The sequence below is a fragment of the Anolis carolinensis genome, chromosome 1 (assembly GCF_035594765.1).
Source record: "Anolis carolinensis isolate JA03-04 chromosome 1, rAnoCar3.1.pri, whole genome shotgun sequence".
In the NCBI taxonomy this organism is placed as follows: Eukaryota; Metazoa; Chordata; class Lepidosauria; order Squamata; family Dactyloidae; genus Anolis; species Anolis carolinensis.
In genome coordinates, this window is record NC_085841.1 from 235,657,113 (window position 1) to 235,670,179 (window position 13,067).

At 46.0% G+C, this 13,067-nt stretch overlaps 1 protein-coding gene across 1 annotated transcript in view; it reads right to left on the minus strand.

Annotated features, from left to right (window-relative positions):
* dtx4 (deltex E3 ubiquitin ligase 4) overlaps positions 1–9,306 on the minus strand; it is a 47,341-nt gene extending 38,035 nt beyond the window's left edge. The window contains exon 1 of the mRNA XM_003215084.4: positions 8,288–9,306. Within this exon, the coding sequence (XP_003215132.2) occupies positions 8,288–8,501 (214 nt within the window). The 5' untranslated portion in view covers positions 8,502–9,306. The remainder of the gene's footprint in view (positions 1–8,287) is intronic.
* Positions 9,307–13,067: the final 3,761 nt, after the last annotated feature.

Sequence of the window (13,067 nt, forward strand, 5' to 3'; positions counted from 1 at the left end):
ATGTAATCATCTGCCGATTTGAAACTGCAATAAATTGTCAATGTAGATGGGGCCTTAACATGGGTTCAGATTATGGTTAATTAGCAAAGCATGGCTTGTTGGAAGATATAGGCTTGCTCATCATAACAAGCCAGATTTCAATACAATACACCATCACAGAATCAGAAAGTTGAACCAGATGGATATTTGGCAATGCAATAATTCTTGTGTCTGTGTTCTTACTGGTCTGGGTATCCAAACGTGACAGTATCTGCAGCACTAGAACACCTGAAGAGTCAGGAAATGAATTAACCCTATACTTCTTTGTTACACATGGAACAACCCAAAAACCACACCAGGCTTTCAGAAGCTACCTACTCTCCTCCTGCCATTGTACCAACCCCTTTGTCTGCTATGAAGGGTGTCTGACATTGCACTGTAAGGTTTCCTTATGGGTCTTTCTGAAGCATGTGTGTATATGCCTCATTATAAGGAAAAATGGTGGAAGCCACAAACAGAAAATTCACAGGGTAGTGGGGGAGGAAGGATGGAAAGAAATGGGAGGACAAAGAGGAGGTAGTGCAGGAGGGACTGTAGGTGATTGTGACCATGTTGGCTGACACCACTTACCAGATACAAATGGAGTGACTTCCCAAATTCTCTGCAGCCTGCTATGTATCATTTACCGTGTTATCAATGTGCTGTCGAAGGCTTTCATGGCCACAATCACTGGGTTGCTGTGAGTTTTCTGGGCTGTATGGCCATGTTCCAGAAGTGTTCTCTCCTGACGTTTCGCCTGCATCCTCAGAGGTTGTATGGTCTGTTGGAAACTAGGCAAGTGAGGTTTATATATCTATGGAATGTCCAGGGTGGGAGAAAGAACTCTTGTCTGTTTGAGGCAAGGGTGAATGTTGCAATTGATCACCTTGATTAGCATTGGAAAGCCTGGCAGCTTCAAGGTCTGGCTGCTTACTGCCTGGGAGACTCCGTTGTTGGAAGGTGTTCACTGTCTGGATTGCCTGGGAGCTCTGAAGACTCGAGCAGCTCCGTTACTTCAGGCAACATATCAGAATTAGTTTGAGATGGGATGCTATAAGTTTTAATCTTTTACCCCGCTGCTGTTTCAAACCTACATTTGGTTTTTGGGAGACATCACTAGACTGCAAACAACTGGTGATTTTTCTTCAACCCTACTGGGGGGTGAGACTACCTGAATCTTTGAAATAGTAACTGGATGACAAGTCATGCCAGACTAATCTGATCTCTTTTTTCGATAGAGTTACGAGTTGGGTCGATACAGGGAATGCTGTGGATGTAGCCTACCTGGATTTCAGTAAGGCCTTCGACAAAGTCCCCCACGACCTTCTGGCAAACAAACTAGTAAAATGTGGGCTAGACAAAACTACGGTTAGGTGGATCTGTAATTGGCTAAGCGAACGAACCCAAAGGGTGCTCACCAATGCGTCGTCTTCATCATGGAAAGGAGTGACAAGTGGAGTGCCGCAGGGCTCCGTCCTGGGCCCGGTTCTGTTCAACATCTTTATTAACGACTTAGACGAAGGGTTAGAAGGCACGATCATCAAGTTTGCAGATGACACCAAACTGGGAGGGATAGCTAACACTCCAGAAGACAGGAGCAGAATTCAAAACGATCTTGACAGACTAGAGAGATGGGCCGAAACTAACAAAATGAAGTTCAACAGGGACAAATGCAAGATACTTCATTTCGGCAGAAAAAATGGAAATCAAAGATACAGAATGGGGGACGCCTGGCTTGACAGCAGTGTGTGCGAAAAAGACCTTGGGAGTCCTTGTGGACAACAAGTTAAACATGAGCCAACAACGTGATGCGGCTGCTAAAAAAGCCAATGGGATTCTGGCCTGCATCAATAGGGGAATAGCGTCTAGATCCAGGGAAGTTATGCTCCCCCTCTATTCTGCCTTGGTCAGACCACACCTGGAATACTGTGTCCAATTTTGGGCACCACAGTTGAAGGGAGATGTTGACAAGCTGGAAAGCGTCCAGAGGAGGGCGACTAAAATGATTAAGGGTCTGGAGAACAAGCCCTATGAGGAGCGGCTTAAAGAGCTGGGCACGTTTAGCCTGCAGAAGAGAAGGCTGAGAGGAGACATGATAGCCATGTACAAATACGTGAAGGGAAGTCATAGGGAGGAGGGAGCAAGCTTGTTTTCTGCTGCCCTGCAGATTAGGACACGGAACAATGGCTTCAAACTACAGGAAAGGAGATTCCACCTGAACATCAGGAAGAACTTCCTCACTGTGAGAGCTGTTCGACAGTGGAACTCTCTCCCCGGGGCCGTGGTGGAGGCTCCTTCTTTGGAGGCTTTTAAGCAGAGGCTGGATGGCCATCTGTCGGGGGTGCTTTGAATGCGATTTCCTGCTTCTTAGCAGGGGGTTGGACTGGATGGCCCATGTGGTCTCTTCCAACTCTACTATTCTATGATTCTATGATTCTATGATTCTAGGGTTAATAAACCAAAGCAAAACTATGTCAATAATAGTGATTGAATTAGTTGATCCATCCACATTGCCCCAGTGGCACAGCGGTTTAAATAGCTGAGCTGCTGAACTTGCCGGCCGAAAGGTCGGCAGTTCGAATCCGGGGAGCAGGGTGAGCTCCGGCTGTTAGGCCCAGCTTCTGCCAACCTAGCAGTTCGAAAACATGCAAATGTGAGTAGATCAATAGGTACCACTCCGGCAGGAAGGTAATGGCACTCCATGCAGTCATGCCGCGCACATAACCTTGGAGGTGTCTACAAACAACGCCGGCACTTTGGCTTAGAAACTGAGACGAGCACCAACTCCCAGAGTTGGACACAACTAGACTTAACGTTAAGGGAAAACCTTTACCTTAGTTGATCTAGTAGTTGGTGAGAAACCTCTTCTGCATATTCTACCTGATAGCTTGGGCATATGACTGGACTTCATTCTACCAAAATCTGCAAATTTATGACGACACTTGTAGCAATTATGGTGGCTATATTTAGGGTACCTACTATAATACTCTTGGATAACTGAAATATGACCTTGTGATATGGTATTTCGTAGAATCATAGAAATACCGATTTGGAAGAGACCACAAAGGTCATTCAGCCCAACCCCCTGCCATGCAGGAATCAAAGCATTCCCAATATATGGCCATTTGGCCTATTTAAAAACTTCTAAAGGAAATTCCACCACACTCCAAAGCAGTGTATTCCACTGACAACACTTACAATTCTTTCAAATGTTTAGGTAGAATCTCTTTTTCTGTAGTTTGAATACACTGCTCCTAGGGCTCATTGACACTGTCACTTTTACTGGAAAACCCACGGTAGGTAAAATGTAGTCTGAGAGGAGATGGAACAAATAAACTCAAAACTATAGACCAGATTCCAGATTATCTTGGGACCTGGAACATTCAGATTTAATGACCACAGAGTTGCATTTATTGTATTGCTTTCTTTAATGTGAGTACATAATAATATTTTCAGTTTTTGCATGAGGAGTCAAAAGGTGGAAAGCTGGCCTTACATCACTTGCAATGTTTTTTTTCCTGCTGAAAACCTTACAACTGAGCTTTAACACAAAAGGAGTTGAAAGGTTCCCCCATCCATCCCTTGTTTTGTCAGCTCTCTCTGCCTTGGTCAGATTGATATCCTCCCTGAATTGCTTCCTCTGCTTTCTCTGATCTTGGTTTCTATTCCTCTTCTTCAATCTCTTCCCCCTCACCCAGTTTCAGTCCATCAAATATGCAGTCTGCGGCACCACACCAGGAAGAATTTCATTCTTATGCACGCTGGTGGCCTGATCCACCTGTTTTCTCCTCCCAGCTAATCTCCTGATCCAATAGCTTTGCTTCTTCTTAAAGTGAGCTCACCATTCAGTGCAAGCAGGGATTCCCAGCCAAGGAGGCTGATGGCTTTCCCAGGGTATTTTAGTCTTGTCAGCAAAGACAGCTCCCCACCTACATTTGATTTGCTGCTGTTTTTTCAATCATATGAATAAAATTAATTCACCAAAGGTATCACACAGAAATGTTTTATGGAGAGGCTTTCAGGATCACCAAATCAGAGTATGGAAGGAAATGAAGGCAGAGGTGGGAGGAATCCAGCAACCCTAGAGTGCCACCTACACATCTGTCAATGTCTCCGGGCCTTAAATAACAGAGTCTGATAATCCGGAAGACTTCATTATTTAGTTTCCCACTCAATATGACTACTGTTTTGCCCCTGTGTCCCCCCCCCCCCCCCCGGCCAACAGTCTTTTTCTTCTTCTTAGTGAAACATTTCTGTGCATTAGCAATCACATATAACTAATGTCTAGTAAGGTAAAGGTTTCCCCTGACGTTAAGTCCAGTCATGTCTGACTCTGGGGGCTGGTGCTCATCTCCATTTCTAAGCCGAAGAGCCGCCGTTGTCCGTAGACACCTCCAAGGTCATGTGGCCAGCATGACTGCAGGGAGCGCCGTTACCTTCCCGCCGGAATGGTAACTACTGATCTACTCACATTGGCATGTTTTCAAACTGCTAGGTTGGCCGAAGCTGGAGCTAACAGCGACCGCTCCCGCCGCTCCCGGGGTTTGAACCTGGGACCTTTCGGTCTGCAAGTTCAACAGCTCAGTGCTTTAACACACTTCGCCACCGGGGCTCCTTATAATGTCTACTTATAATTATTTTGGAAGAACTAGCAATTCACACCCAGCTACAAAACTGGGCATATATTTCCTTGGAAGTGTCTGGGGACTACAACCTGCATAGTGGGTACTTAACTTGATTTTGTTGTTACTCCTAATAATTTCTTGACTATCCTCTCCCTATTTATAATATTTATAGTTTATAGAGCAAAAGTGGGAACCTGCAGCCACCCAGATACTGCTAGATTACAGTTCCTATCACTCCTGACCACTAACCATACCAGGTGAATCCTATGGGATCTCTAATCTGGTGGGCCATTTTCCCTGACTTAGAAAGACAATTTGTTCCAAGGGTGCATCTACACAGTAGAATTAATGCAGCTTGGCACCACTTTAAATGTCATTGATGAATGCTACTGAATCCTGGGATTTGTAGTTTAGTGAGGCACCAGCACTTTTTGGCAGGGAATACTAAAGATCCTGCAGTGCTACAACCTCCATGATTCCATAACACTGAACCATGGCAGTTAAAGTAATGCCAAATTGCATTAATTCTATAGTGTAGATGTACCCCAAGTTAAAAGTACAGTACAGTAAGATTTTGCAGCTACTGTATTTATGTATCACTCTTCCACATTTTCCTGGGGAATCGCTGTTGTGAATCACTGGTTTGACCTGTTGCTTTCACTTGGTCTGAACTCATACATATAACCATAAAAAACAGATACACTGAGTTTATTTATATTCCATGTTAGTATCTTTGTTCATATTACTCTTTTTATGCACACATACAGAGGGAGCTATGCTTCTCCTCTAGTGTTAGAAAAGAGCCAAGCAGCCAATGCACATTAATTCAAAAAGTTGTTGCAACAACTCCAGTGGAGTTTACTCCCATGTAAACACCAACATCCCAATTTGGACATTCCATTGCAGCATACTGTCTGCTTTGCAGGGCTGCAAATGTTAGAGGCAAGGAAAGAAGTCAATGGAGATAGGGCATGTTGGGCTCTGTACAACCCAGGAACAGATTCCCAGGACTGGCACATGTCACACTGGCACAACACACCATGTAGCAGTGACAGGGGATTTTAGGAACCCTACAATTGCACCCCAGTGTCCTTCCTATGCTACTGGGAAGTCTATTATGACTTTGAAAAGATTTAACAACACCACCACAATAAATAATACTTTGAATCCCCAAAGCTGCCTCAATCCCAATTCCAGGGTGCTGCATCCCCTCACAATTAATCAGACTCCTTGGGGTTGATGGAAACTGAAAGTTATTAGAAGGCCAAAGTTTTCTCTAGGCTTCATTATGTAGGTTGCAGATGTAGGCGCTTTTGAAGCTTTGCCACATAGGGCAGGCCTGGGCAAATCTCACTCTCCAGTTGCTTTTGAATTGTAGCACCCATAATCCTTCATGACTGCTATAAAGTGCTCGTATCTTGCTTGAAACAAACAGAATCTAGACCTCCTATCTCTACTTAAATAACAGGGTATCTATTCTACATTTTGGAAACAATGCAGCTTGACAGCCCCTTGAACAGCCATACCTCGGTGCTATAGGACCCTGGGAGTTATAGTTCGGTGAGACATTGGCACTCTTTGGCAGGGAAGGCTAAAGGCCTTGCAAAACTATAACTCCTAGAGTTTCATAGCATTGAGCCTTGAGAATCATGCCAAACTGGTAATAGAATCACGGAGCTGGAAGAGATAATGCTCTTTGGCGGGGAAGGCTCAAGACCTTGTCAAACTACAACTCCCAGGATTACATAGCATTGAGCATTGGCGACTAAAGCAGTCCAAAATTGATAATAGAATCATGGAGTTGGAAGAGACTGCACTCTTTGGCAGTGCAGGCACAAGACCTTGTCAAACTACAGCTCCCAGGACCCCACCGCATCGAGCCATGGCAGTGAAAGGGGTGCCAAACCACATTCATCCTCCAGAGTCGATGCAGCCTGGACTGGATCTCACCATACTCCAAACCCCATAGCACTGAGCACTGGCAGTTAAAGCAGTCCAAAATTTGTGTTGTCGAAGGTTTTCATGGCTGGAATGACTGGGTTGCTGTGAGTTTTCCGGGCTGTATGGCCATGTTCCAGAAGCATTCTCTCCTGACTTTTCGCCTGCATCTATGGTAAGCATCCTCAGAGGTTGTGAGATATATTGGAAACTAGGCAAGTGGGGTTTATATATCTGTGGAAGGTCCAGGTTGGGAGAAAGAACTCTTGTTTGTTGGAGGCAAGTGTGACTGTTGTAACTAATCATCTTGATTAGCATTGAAAAGCCTTGCAGCTTCAAGGTCTGTCTGTTTGAGGCAAGTGTGAATGTTGCAATTAATCACCTTGATTAGCATTGAAAAGCCTTGCAGCTTTAAGGCTTGGCTGATTCCTGCCTGAGGGAATCCTTTGTTGGGAGGGTGTTAAGAAACATCAGGAGAGAATGCTTCCGGAACATGGCCACACAGCCCGGAAAACTCACAGCATCAAGGTCCAAAATGGATAACAGAATCATGGAGTTGGAAGGGACAGCACTCTTTGGCAGTGCAGGAACAAAACCTTGTCAAACTACAACTCCCAGGACCCCACCCGCATCGAGCCATGGCAGCGAACGGGGTGCCAAACTGCATCGATGCACCCTGGACTGGATCCAACAGCACTGAGCCATGGCAGTTTGAGACCCCCCCCCCCCTTTTTTTTTCATGTCAGGAGCGACTTGAAATCATACCATAAGAATGTTATTGAGACTAGAGATGTTACTGAAACCTTTCATGACACAGTTTGTGCAGTAAATCTGCTATAGATTTCCTTTTCAAGTTTAAATGGAGCTATTAAAGGGACTAAACTCACTGGAGGGGCAGATTCTTCACCTTGAATAGTCCCTGCTGCAGTTTTTGTGTGTCAGGAGCAACGAGAAACTGCAAGTTGCTTCTGGTGCGAGAGAACTGGCCGTCTGCAAGCGACAAGAAACTGCAAGTTGCTTCTGGTGTGAGAGAACTGGCCGTCTGCAAGGACGTTACCCAGGGGGCGCCCGGATATGTGCCAGTTCAAAGCAGATAGTGTGGGATTTTATTCAGCTGTGTGGAAGGGGCCCGTGTCATCCTCTTTTGCCTCAAATCTGTGTTTTTCTGGTTGCACTATCAGGTAAGGGGGAAAAGGAAAGGGCCTGAGGCCAAGAATAGTGGGAGTTGAAGTCCAAAACACCTGCAGGGGCCAAGTTTGTACACAGCTCGTGCAGATGCATCCTACATAGGAATTCCTACAACAGCAGGTACATCTACACTGTAGGCTTAATGCAGCTTAACACCACTTTAACTGCCAATGGCTCGATGCTCTGGGATCAGTTCGGGGAGACACCAGCTTTCTTTGGTTGAAGACTTTGGAAAACTGCCTGGCCTTCCTTTTTAAGGCATGGGCAAACTTGGGCCCTCCGGGTGTTTTGGACTCCAACTCCCACAATTCCTAACAGCCTATCGGCTGTTAGGAATTGTGGGAGTTGGAGTCCAAAACACCCGGAGGGCCCAAGTTTAACCCATTGCGCCACCGGGGGCTCCTTTGAGACCCCTTGAACGTCCTCTCACCAAACTCCAAAGGCCATAGCACTGAGCCAGGTCAGTTCAAGGGGTGCCAAGCCAACCTGCAGACTGCCTGCCTGACTGAGTCACTCACCGGTGTCCTGGCGGAACTGGTGCATGGACTGCAGGTCGATGATGTAGGGCGCGAGGCGGCTGTCCACTTGGCCCAGGACCACGCTGCCGCCGCCGTTGCGGGGCCCCGCGCGCACCACGGCCTCGATGTGGTGGCTGACGGCGGGGCTGTAGGGTCGCCAGCGCCCGTGCTCGTTCAGCCATTCCCACACCACCACCGCCGAGGCCAGCAGCATCCTCGCCGTCCCAAAGGAAGCAGGGATGGATGGAAGGAAGGACCCTCTCGTCCTCCTCCTCTTTCTTCTTCTTCTCCTCCACCGCCTTTCAACTTTGCAACGTCACGGCTGCTCCTTGGGTCCGCTCCAGGCTGCCGCTTTCTCTGCTCCCTTGCACCCGAATTTCTGGCTCGTGCAAAATGGAGACAGATTTAAATGCCTCTCCACGCTGCTTTCCTTTCCTCTCACCGCACACGCCCGTGCATTTAAAAAATAACAAGGAGCCATCCACTCAGCGAGCTAGAAAAGCAGGTTCCGTCATTGGCTCGGCAAAAAAAATTAAATAACAAAAGTGCCTCCGAGGGGGAATTCCTTTCTCTCAATTACACCAGTTGCATCTCCTCCTCTTTTCACTGCAGTTTGCACAACGAGGAATCCTCCTCCTCCCGAGTCGGGATTTCATGCTCTAGTTTCCTTCCCTTCGTTTCTCCCTCCTCCTCTTCCCTGGCTGCTGGCTGCAGCAATAGCTCCGGCTCCACCTCCCTGTTGATTCCTCTGACACGCACACACGCACGCCGCTTTTTCTACGAGGAGTCCCGTATCGCTACGAGAGAAATGCAACCCTCCAGCCGGCGCGGTGGCATCTTTCCAAAGCGGAGAAACCGCCGGCCATTGCACGGGCCGGAGACTTGAAGCTTTCCTATTGCAAATCCGCTATTAAGTTCCTCGGAAGAGGAGAGTTGCCCAGTTCGCGGCGGCGCGAGCTCCCAGGGAACGGCAGCGCGAGCTCCCTCCTAGTCTCTCTCTCTCTCGCTCACTCTATTCCCCCCCCCCCCCCCGCTCTTTCGCCACCATTACCTCATGCTCGGCCGCCCCTCTGACCAGCACCAGGGCGCCCTCTGCTGGCTGATCCAACTGAACGGCAGCTGCGAGCGGGACTGAACCACTGCGCTCAAAATAAGGGGGGAGGGGCGCGGTAATGAGGTGCTACCACGGACAGGGAAAAAGGGGGAGGTCATTCTGGCACAATGTGAGTAGCCCTTTCCATGCCTTTTTCAATGGCAGCCTGGGGTTCCCTCAGGTAATGAGGCGAGAAGCCCATCTTCACAGAAGGAGGTCAAAACAGTTTCTTGTTCCCAGTGGTCATTAATTCCCGCCTAAAGAGTTGTGGGAATTTGAAGCTGGGGGAACGCAAGCTCCAGGCCCCTTCCACACAGCTGTATAAAATTCACATTGAGCTGGGTTATCTTGCAGTGTGGACTCAGATAACCCCGTTCAAAGCTGATATTGTGGACTTTTCTGCTTTGATATTCTGGGATATAGGGCTGTGAGGAAGAACCCTTCCACACAACCATCTAACCCAGAATATCAAGGAAGAAAATCCCACAAGATCTGCTTTGAACTAAGTTATCTGGGTCCACACTGACATATATCCCAGTTCAATGCAGATAATGTGGGATTTTTATTCAGCTGTGTGGAAGGGAACTGAGCCACCATCTTTTGCTTCAAATCCGTGTTTTTCCGGTTGCACCATTGGGCGCGTGCACACTGTAGAATTTATGCAGTTTGATACCACTTTAGCTTCCACGGCTTAATGCTGCGGAATCCTGGGATTTGTAGTTTGGTGAGGCACCGGCACACTTTGGCAGGGAAAGCTAAAGGCCTTGCAGAACTACAACACCCATGGATCCCATGGCAGTGAAAGTGCTATCAAACTGCATTAATGCTATAAGTGTAGATCAGGCACGAGCAAACATGGGCCTTTCGGGTGTTTTGGACTTCAGCTCCTACCATTCCTGGCCTCAGGCCCTATCCTTTCTTGACAGGGCCAGGTAATCACCTCCCAACAAAGGATTTCCCCAGACAGGAAGCAACCAAGCTTTGCAAGGTTGTTCAATGCTAATCAAGGTGATCAATTGCAACATTCACACTTGCCTCAAACAGACAAGAGTTCTTTCTTCCACCCTGGACATTATTCCACAGATATATAAACCCCACTTGCCTAGTTTCCAACAAACCTCACAACCTCTGAGGATGCCTGCCATAGATGTGGGTGAATTGTCAGGAGAGAATGTTTCTGAAAAATGGCCATACAGCCCGGAAAACTCACAGCAACCCAAAGATAAAAATTCTAGTTGCTGCTTGAAATATGATCAAGCAACATTTTAATCAAATTCATATGACAAAAAACACTTTTCCGGTGTACAAAATGGTCATTTCATTGCGACATTGAGTATGTGAGCTAAATGAGGGTATAGCATTACCTACAAACCCGGTGCACGCACCTGACTCTGATGTACAGTACCCATATTGTCTTCCCATTCATTTCCCTGCCTTCCACCAGCGGCAGCCAATGTGGAGCTGGGCGAGGGAACGCATGATGTGTGACGACGTTGTGTCATGGATAAAAGCGGCACATTATGAGAAGAGAGGAAGGGAGGGCGAGCAACACCGCAGAGCTGTTTCCCCCTTGCTGGCATAATAGAATGGTTTCCCTAAAAACTTTGGGAAGATACATTGAAATCACTAAAATCCTTGCTAAGAATATTTCATCGGTGAAAATACTTGGATGACCTAAACACAGTTGTTAGACCCATTAAAACAACTGCCGGATGACAAATCTGCATTTGTGTATTTCCCATAATGTCAATGGAATACTATAGTCACAATTTAGGTTTAGAAGTCCTAAATGTTCAGTGGGAATTCACACAACCCACAGAATAAACCCTTTATATCTTACAGGACAGGAGATCTTTAACACTACACAGTTATTGGGCAGATTAAACTTTAATGGCCATGGGTTGCTGTGAGTTTTCTGGGCTGTATGACCATGTTACAGAAACATTCTCTCCTGATGTTTTGCTCACATCTATAGCAGGCACCTTCCAAGGTTGTGAGGTCTTTTGGAAACTAAGCATGTGGGGTTTATATATCTCTGGAAGGTCCAAGGTGGGAGAAAGAACTCTTATCTGTTAGAGCAGTGTGAATGTTGTAATTTGCCACCTTGATTAGCATTGAATAGCATTGCAGCTTCAAAGCCTGGCTGCTTCCTGCCTGGGGGAATCCTTTGTTGGGAGGCGTTAGCGCCCAACAATGGCCATGTCTGCATCCTATAGAATCCTGGGATTTAGTAGAATAATATAATAATATTTTTTTTATTACCTGTCTCTTGAGGAGGCACTAAAAGCTGGAAGTTCTTAATACTCTCTAAACTGCAAATTTCAGTGATCCATAGGATGCTGCCATGACAGTCAAAGTGTATTCGTATTGCTGTAATTGTGTAAAGAGCCTCCTGATATGAGTCGCAGCCATATTGCGAAATTAACACAGTTTGATACCACTTTAATGGCTATGACTCAATGCTACAGAATCATGGGAGATGTAGTTTTACAAGGCCTTTAGCCTTCTCTTCCAAAGATTGCTGGTGCCTCCCCAAATCACAGGATCAAATAGCATTGGGCCATGACAGATCAAGTGATATCAAACTGCATTAATTCTACAATGCAGGTGCAAGACAATCGTCTTCTGTATTGAAAGCAAACATTTGACCCATTCTTCCTTCCACATCAGCAGCTAATAGCAACCGTTATGCTATGGTCGAAAGAAAACATGCAAGCAGAGCAGTGTTGTTTCGCTGCACTCCCATCCATTCTAGCCAGCATAAGCAATAGTGGGAGATAATGGGAGCTGAAGCACAGGAGCATCTAGAGTTCTACCTCTTCCCCATGCCTGGTCTTGATGCTATCACCTTACCCTGTTATTGCACCTTTATTCTAATTTAAGTACCATGGCAACATTCGGTGGAATTCTGGTGTTGGTAATTTAATGAGACCCAAGAGCTCTCCAGCTGAGAATCCTCAATGCCCATCTCTAAACTGCCATTCCCAGGATTCCATAGACATATGAGTATTGCCGTGACAGTTAAAGTGGAATAGTAAGGATATAATAATGGCGTGTAATAGGGCCCTCTTGTGCGGAAAGATAGAGGCAGTATGGGTGGGGCTTCCCTGGTTTTCAATAGTGATTTCTAGTGGCATTGGTGCAACCTTGTGAGAAGTATAGTGAAATATGGCATTTAATTGCAAGAAGAGGAGATTCTTCCTTGTGCAGCTCACAGTTTCATCTTTTGAGAAGTATAGTGAAATGTGACATTTAATTGCAACAAGAAGTTTCATGACATGCTGCTATGTGACAACAATTGCTAGTCCAAAGGTTTTGATCTGCCCTCCCTTTGGATTGCCCCCTTTGGATTGTAATTCAAATCCAAGTTAAAAAAAAAAGGCAGTATGGAATTTAGTGTGTATCCCTATCTGTCAAACAAGCAATTGCTCCCACCATAGATACGTGCAGATTGTACACCAACCCAACTCAGTCTTTCCATAAATTAAGCTCCCAGCTAAGGATTGCTAACTCCATCTGGGAATTTAAATCAAGGCAGATGCTTCTTAAGGAAGGCAAAGATCTTAATTGGTTTGCTTATATGCAACTTAAGAATAGATTTAATCATGGTACCGCAGTAACAGAGGTTGGAGAAAATCAATTTAATTTCAAGTTGTGTAAAGATGGTGAAATAATAATAAAAATAAT